The sequence below is a fragment of the Panulirus ornatus genome, chromosome 9, assembly GCF_036320965.1.
Source record: "Panulirus ornatus isolate Po-2019 chromosome 9, ASM3632096v1, whole genome shotgun sequence".
In the NCBI taxonomy this organism is placed as follows: domain Eukaryota; kingdom Metazoa; phylum Arthropoda; class Malacostraca; order Decapoda; family Palinuridae; genus Panulirus; species Panulirus ornatus.
Window position 1 is genome coordinate 4,963,815 of NC_092232.1, and position 8,349 is coordinate 4,972,163.

An 8,349-nucleotide genomic window follows, 5' to 3' on the forward strand; every position below is an offset into this window, starting at 1 on the left:
TCCCACGTATTCCCTGCGTGTCGTAGAAGGCGACTAAAAGGGGAGGGAGCGGGTGGCTGGAAATCCTCCCCTCTCGTTTTTTTTTTTAATTTTCCAAAAGAAGGAACAGAGAAGGGGGCCAGGTGAGGATATTCCCTCTAAGGCCCAGTCCTCTGTTCATAGCGCTACCTCGCTAATGCGGGAAATGGCGAATAGTACGAAAAAAAAAGAAAGATATATATATATATATATATATATATATATATATATATATATATATATATATGTATGTATGTGAATAAGAGCAAGGTTATTAGGTACAGTAGGGTTGAGGGTCAAGTCAATTGGGAGGTGAGTTTGAATGGAGAAAAACTGGAGGAAGTGAAGTGTTTTAGATATCTGGGAGTGGATCTGGCAGAGGATGGAACCATGGAAGCGGAAGTGGATCATAGGGTGGGGAAGGGGGCGAAAATCCTGGGGGCCTTGAAGAATGTGTGGAAGTCGAGAACATTATCTCGGAAAGCAAAAATGGGTATGTTTGAAGGAATAGTGGTTCCAACAATGTTGTATGGTTGCGAGGCGTGGGCTATGGATAGAGTTGTGCGCAGGAGGATGGATGTGCTGGAAATGAGATGTTTGAGGGCAATGTGTGGTGTGAGGTGGTTTGATCGAGTGAGTAACGTAAGGGTAAGAGAGATGTGTGGAAATAAAAAGAGCGTGGTTGAGAGAGCAGAAGAGGGTGTTTTGAAGTGGTTTGGGCACATGGAGAGGATGAGTGAGGAAAGATTGACCAAGAGGATATATGTGTCGGAGGTGGAGGGAACAAGGAGAAGAGGGAGACCAAATTGGAGGTGGAAAGATGGAGTGAAAAAGATTTTGTGTGATCGGGGCCTGAACATGCAGGAGGGTGAAAGGAGGGCAAGGAATAGAGTGAATTGGAGCGATGTGGTATACCGGGGTTGACGTGCTGTCAGTGGATTGAATCAAGGCATGTGAAGCGTCTGGGGTAAACCATGGAAAGCTGTGTAGGTATGTATATTTGCGTGTGGGGACGTATGTATATACATGTGTATGGGGGGGGGGGGCCATTTCTTTCGTCTGTTTCCTTGCGCTACCTCGCAAACGCGGGAGACGGCGACAAAGTATAATAAAAAAAATATATATATATATATATATATATGCTTTGTATGTAGCATTTATGGATCTGGAGAAGGCATATGATAGAGTTGATAGAGATGCTCTGTGGAAGGTATTAAGAATATATGGTGTGGAAGGCAAGTTGTTAGAAGCAGTGAAAAGTTTTTATCGAGGATGTAAGGCATGTGTACGTGTAGGAAGAGAGGAAAGTGATTGGTTCTCAGTGAATGTAGGTTTGCGGCAGGGGTGTGTGATGTCTCCACGGGTTTAATTAATTTGTTTATGGATGGGGTTGTTAGAGAGGTGAATGCAAGAGTTTTGGAAAGAGGGGCAAGTATGAAGTCTGTTGGGGATGAGAGAGCTTGGGAAGTGAGTCACTTGTTGTTCGCTGATGATACAGCGCTGGTGGCTGATTCATGTGAGAAACTGCAGAAGCTGGTGACTGAGTTTGGTAAAGTGTGTGAAAGAAGAAAGTTAAGAGTAAATGTGAATAACAGCAAGGTTATTAGGTACAGTAGGGTTGAGGGTCAAGTCAATTGGGAGGTAAGTTTGAATGGAGAAAAACTGGAGGAAGTAAAGTGTTTTAGATATCTGGGAGTGGATCTGGCAGCGGATGGAAGCGGAAGTGGATCATAGGGTGGGGGAGGGGGCGAAAATCCTGGGAGCCTTGGAATGTGTGGAAGTCGAGAACATTATCTCGGAAAGCAAAAATGGGTATGTTTGAAGGAATAGTGGTTCCAACAATGTTGTATGGTTGCGAGGTGTGGGCTATGGATAGAGTTGTGCGCAGGAGGGTGGATGTGCTGGAAATGAGATCTTTGAGGACAATGTGTGGTGTGAGGTGGTTTGATCGAGTAAGTAATGTAAGGGTAAGAGAGATGTGTGGAAATAAAAAGAGCGTGGTTGAGAGAGCAGAAGAGGGTGTTTTGAAATGGTTTGGGCACAGGGAGAGAATGAGTGAGGAAAGATTGACCAAGAGGATATATGTGTCGGAGGTGGAGGGAACGAGGAGAAGTGGGAGACCAAATTGGAGGTGGAAAGATGGAGTGAAAAAGATTTTGTGTGATCGGGGCCTGAACATGCAGGAGAGTGAAAGGAGGGCAAGGAATAGAGTGAATTGGATCGATGTGGTATACCGGGGTTGACGTACTGTCAGTGGATTGAATCAGGGCATGTGAAGCGTTTGGGGTAAACCATGGAAAGCTGTGTAGGTATGTATATTTGCGTGTGTGGACGTGTATGTATATACATGTGTATGGGGGTGGGTTGGGCCATTTCTTTCGTCTGTTTCCTTGCGCTACCTCGCAAACGCGGGAGACAGCGATCAAAGCAAAAAAAAAATATATATATTTTCCCTGGGGATAGGGGAGAAAGAATACTTCCCACGTATTCCCTGCGTGTCGTAGAAGGCGACTAAAAGGGAAGGGAGCAGGGGGCTGGAAATCCTCCCCTCTCAGTTTTTTTTTAATTTTCCAAAAGAAGGAACAGAGAAGGGGGCCAGCTGAGGATATTCCCTCAAAGGTCCAGTCCTCTGTTCTTAACGCTACCTTGCTAACGCGGGAAATGGCGAATAGTATGAATAAAAAGAATATATATATATATATATATATATATATATATATATATATATATATATATATATATATATATATATATATATGGAAGCGGAAGTGGGTGGGTGAGTGAAGAGGCGACGATTCTGGGAGCGATGAAGAATGTATGGAAGAGATCTTTATCTGAGAGGGCAAGCATGGGTATGTTTGAAGGTATAGTAACCCCATCAATACCGTATGTATGCAAGGCATTGACTATAGATAAATGCCTGTGCGGAGGAGAGTGCATTTATTGGAATTTAAATGTTTGAGGACAATATGTAATATAAGGTGGTTTGATCGAATAAGTAATGAATGGGTAAGGGGGGGGGGGGGGGGTGGAGGTAATGAAGAGTGCGGTTGAGAGAGCAGAAGCAGTGCTGAAATGGTTTGGACATATGGAGAGGATGAGTGGAGGAAAGATTGACTAAGAGGATATATGTGTCAGAGGTTAAGGGAAAAGGAGAAGCGGAAAACCAACCTGGAGATGAGGGATGGACTTAAAAAGATTTTAAGGGATCGGGGGCTGAACATGCAGGAGGGTGAAAGGCATACACGGAATACAGTAAACTGGAACAGTGTGGTATACTGGGGTCGACGTGCCGTCAATGGACTAAACTAGGGCAAGTAAAACGTCCGGGGTAAATCAAGGAGAGGTATGCGGGGCCTGAGTTTGGAGAGGGAGTTGTGGTTTCGGTGCATTACACATGACAGCCAGAGATTGTATATGAACGGATGCTGCCTTTCTTCGTGTTCCCTGACGCTACCTCGCTGACGCGGAAAACGGCGTTTATGTGGGTGGGTTGGGCCATTTTTTCGTGTTTGCTTGCGCTGCCTCGCTAACGCGGGAGACAGCGACAAAGTATAATAATAATAAATAATATATATATATACATATATATATATATATATCCCCTATTGCAAGGATTCGAACCCTAGACCTTTTTCGAGGTAGTTGAGAACGCTTACCGTTCGGCTATGATTACTCTAAATAAAGAAATGACTTCCATTACAATAGAAATCTTTTTCTTACAAGGGGCAATCACAACCGACTAGTAGGCGTTCCCAACTCCCAAGCAAAAGGTCCGGGATTCGAATCCTTGTTGTTTGAGGGCATTAAATGTTCTATGTTTACCAAATGGCGTCCTAGCTTCGTCTCTTCCATGTATATCAACTGACTTATATTTCTTTGTTGTGTCTCCCCTGAAGATGTGATTATTACACGAAAGTGCACTTGGGAACTTATCGTGTTTCATTTTCCCCATGGACTCATAGGTATATATATATATATATATATATATATATATATATATATATATATATATATATATATATATATATATATATCTTTCTTTTCTTTTAAACTATTTGCCATTTCCCGCGTTGGCGAGGTAGCGTTAAGAACAGAGGACTGGGCCTTTTTTGGAATATCCTCACCTGGCCCCCTCTGTTCCTTCTTTTGGAAAATTAAAAAAAAAACGAGAGGGGAGGATTTCCAGCCCCCCCGCTCCCTCCCCTTTTAGTCGCCTTCTACGACACGCAGGGAATACGTGGGAAGTATTCTTAATCCCCTATATATATATATATATATATATATATATATATATATATATATATATATATATATATATATATATATATACACATATATATATGGGTAAACCATGGAAAGCTGTGTAGGTATGTATATTTGCGTGTGTGGATGTATGTATATACATGTGTATGGGGGGGGGCCATTTCTTTCGTCTGTTTCCTTGCGCTACCTCGCAAACGCGGGAGACAGCGACAAAGTATAATAAAATAAATAAAATAATAATTTACAAGTGTGATGGGGGATTGATGAGGGCTTAATAAGTCTGTGATGTGGTCGACAGATTCAAAAGTTTGGGAAACCCTGCTTTACTGTATTAATCTGTTTTTAAGGCACTTTATCATATACTTACTCTGAATTTTTCGGTTGGCTGAGCACTATAGTACACAACTAAGACCTGTTTAAAATCTATAGCAGTCTCGGAGACTTATGAAGAGCTTCATTTCAGTGGTAGTACAAAACGGTACGACCCATGAGAACGACAGGACGAATCGCTGACCACGACCCTTCGACCTTTGAGTACAGGCCCACCGAGCGGGTTGGCAAACCGACGCAAATTCCCCAGGGCTCGGGCAGCGAGGAGGCCCGGAAGAGGGGAAATGAAATTTGAAAATATTGGCGGCCCTGCTTACGTATGATGGGATGGCTTTCTCTCCAGGCGACTGACAAGTTTGGGTAAATGTCCGGCCAGAAACGTGGAAGACATGCTAGGTAAAGACAGAACGATGTGGAGTCATGTGGAATGTTTTGAGATGAAGGTGAAGCTCCTCAGGTGACCCCGGGAGATGTGTATCTGTGTTGGAAATGAAAATAAGCGATTAATGCTTGTAAATAAGAGCAAGGAGCGTATGGAATGTTCAGGAACTGAAGTGCCATACTGAGAACTTAAGATACTAGACTGTGAGTGGTGGTCATAGAACAGGCAAGACACTCTTCGTGACTACTGGAGGGAAACAAAACTTGCCTGATCTTAGTCATCTGCCAGGATCATTTGAGAGCATTGGAAATTAACTAGCGAAAGTCGTACGGCATGATGAATACAAAAACAGCTGTTATGCTAACACATTTCACACTTATATATGCGGTCTGGACAGACATGTTCTTCAACAACTATCGTGTAGGTATTGATCTACAAGTGTTATCAGCAAATAGTAACGCTAGTTGAGCCGTCCTCCCACGGAGCGCCTCGTATGTAGCACACGACATGGCAAGTCGAAGACGGGTCAGCAACCGCTGTTACCAGTCACATTTCTTACAGAACTCTTGCATTTTTAAGATACGTTAAGCTTCCTCGCTAGATTAATATCTGCAAGCAGAACTATGAGTGGATCAGAGTTTCTAAGTTATGAACATCCACCATAAGGTTTATCGCATCCGCATTATATGTAAATTCATTTCGCATGTTGACAGCCAAATGTGATTCATTCAAGCGGCAAGACCCTGTGGGCCAAGGCCGAGCTTAACGGGAAAAGGAAAAGTGAAAAGCTGGGCAGCCCCTTGGAACTCATACAATGTTACTCACCTCAGTGGTTGTTGTGGTAGAGGGACTGGTTGTCGAGGTAGTGGGTGAGGTGTAGGACTGTGTGGTAGTGCTGGTGTCTGTTGTAGGGAGTTCTGTGGTGGTGGTGGTGGTGGTGGTGGGGGATGAGGTGGAAGATCCAAGTCCGACGTTACCCTCTCCCTGCAGGACTGAGCTGATGTTACTCAGCTGCGACTGGACTAACGCCATCTGGTTACGGGTGAGGAAGAACACCTTCTTCAACATAGTGGTGCTCTCCTCCGACTTTGCCGTGAACTCCTCCTCCAGTCTTTCAGCGAGGTTATCGGAGGAGTTCTGGACCTGCTCCTTCAGTTGGACTAGGGAAGAGCGAAATTCCTCTCTCAGCTTAGACACTGCCATGTCCATGGCCCTGGTGAGATCAGCGCCTAGGCGTCGCAGCTCAGCCATGGCTAGATTATGCCGAATGGTGGCGGCGGGTGTATGGGCAGCGCTGATTTCCCCGAGCCCTGGATCCTCTTCATCGTTGTCGTTGCTCGGTGCATCTCTCTGCATCCTGTCCAATTTATCGTCCATGTAATGCTTAAGCGAGTCGAACTGCTGAGTGATATCATTACGCATGATGCTTAACTCCCCGCGCAAGTTGTTACTGAGTGCTGGCACATGCCGATTAAACTCACTGGCAATAGCTTCACCAATGATGTACGACTGGTCTTGGCTTTGAGTCACGGGCTTCTCGCCGTCGTGTCTGGGGAACTCCAACGGGGCCAGTGGGTCTCCCAAGACGTACACGGCGACTTGGGCCAAAAGGAGCAAGACGAAAGGCATCCTAACGCTCATGATGGCGACGCGACACTGGTGGGCAGCTCCGCCCGCCACCCGGCCCCAGCCGCGGTCCACCATCCTCGCCCCCGCGGCCTTGGCGGGAACGCCGTGATGACGGCCCCCGTGTAAATATAATTCCTCGGGATGTGGGAAATCCATGTTGGATCGGCCAGGACCCTCGACCAGGGAAGACACAACATATGTTTCATAGATAACAATGCTGTCCCATGAGAAATAGTGATCCAGTGGAAACTTTTATTGGTGATGATTGATTAATCCGACGCGCCTTTTCAAGAATGCATGAGTTTTCCAGGAAGGAATGTTTGAACGATTACGGCGTTTACTTACCTGCCATCAGATATGAGTGTGGGCTCCGTTAACATCCAGTGTTTCAGGCCATTCTTGTTACAAGTTACAATTGACAATCCGCCCACACACTCACCACCGTCCTTAATTTTACATATTATTATAGCACAATCCTTGACAGATTTTACGTTAGACCTAACGTAACCTTCGTCTGATTTTGAAATTAAGCGTTGAACTCGTGTATCATGTATGTACCTTTTGACGATCGCGTTAAAACTAAGCCTTGGACTCTGATAACACGTAATCCTCGACGTTCTAGAATGTATGATTCCTTATAATAATAGCTGTTTACAAGTCCCATGGCATTATCAATGCTTACTTAACCTTATGAACATTAATTTGTATCATAATACATTTATAAATTTATTCTGCAGTTTCTAAGGGTAAAGTTTTTTTTCTTAGTGTTTCTATCAGTCCTTTACCTAATACAAGGCTATAACCTTATGTAACAATTATGAATACATGGTAAAACCCCATATATGGCACCTCGACGGGTCGCATGAAAGACAGACAGACGTACGGATTGTATTTCATGCATTCGGTCTTTACTCTGTAAATCAAAATATGTTTTCAATCAATGACCCATTAGAACAGGAACACACGTCAGTTCTCGTCACAAACAAACCCTCGCCATTCGAATGAGATCATAATTAGGGATCAAGTCCTCTCATGTTATCCCAATCCAGTCTGATCATTCCGAGAACCCCAGCCAAAGTGACTGTTGATCCTAGCAGAGGGATGGATCCCATGGTGCAATCTGCCCGCTGACTGAACGCGTTCTTCGTCAGGATGTCCTGTGCGCGGGTGGGGGCTGTCACATGAACACGACCGAACAGGACAGTTCTTGTTCATCCATGGTCGTCCACCAAGGCAAGTTTCTCGAGTGTCTCGATGCCACAGGATCGATTTTCCACCAGTTTGTAGCGCCTCTTTAGGTGCTCATTGTTAATTCGTCGGCAGTGGAGCCGTGTAGACAGCCTTCCCGGTTGCAAATTTAGACTAAGTTCCTCCTTCACGCCTTCTGCCACTTTCGAAATTATTTACAAAACTAAAAATATGAAAAAGATAATTGTTAAAGGATCACTTATTGACTGGAGAGGGAAGTAAATCCATCTCTTACGTGGGTCCGTCACAGCTTGGACTTCTGTATGTCCTAAACTAATCCTTACCGTGCGTTTACAGCCTTTGGTCGGGCGTAATTCTTGAACATACACGGTTTTTGACGTCATGAACCATTCCTGGTATTGGAATTTATGTCCTCTCCCTAAACAGTTACTATTCAGAGCTGAGCCACTGTACATTAACATAACAATGTATGAAATTACGATGTTTTTATGGGTGGTGGTGTTGTTAGCAGAGCT

At 44.3% G+C, this 8,349-nt stretch overlaps 1 protein-coding gene across 1 annotated transcript in view; it reads right to left on the reverse strand.

Annotated features, from left to right (window-relative positions):
• LOC139750177 (uncharacterized) overlaps positions 1 to 6,796 on the reverse strand; it is a 20,001-nt gene extending 13,205 nt beyond the window's left edge. The window contains exon 1 of the mRNA XM_071664563.1: positions 5,822 to 6,796. Coding sequence (XP_071520664.1) covers positions 5,822 to 6,781 — 960 coding nt within the window. The 5' untranslated portion in view covers positions 6,782 to 6,796. The remainder of the gene's footprint in view (positions 1 to 5,821) is intronic.
• Between the last annotated feature and the right edge of the window lie 1,553 nt (positions 6,797 to 8,349).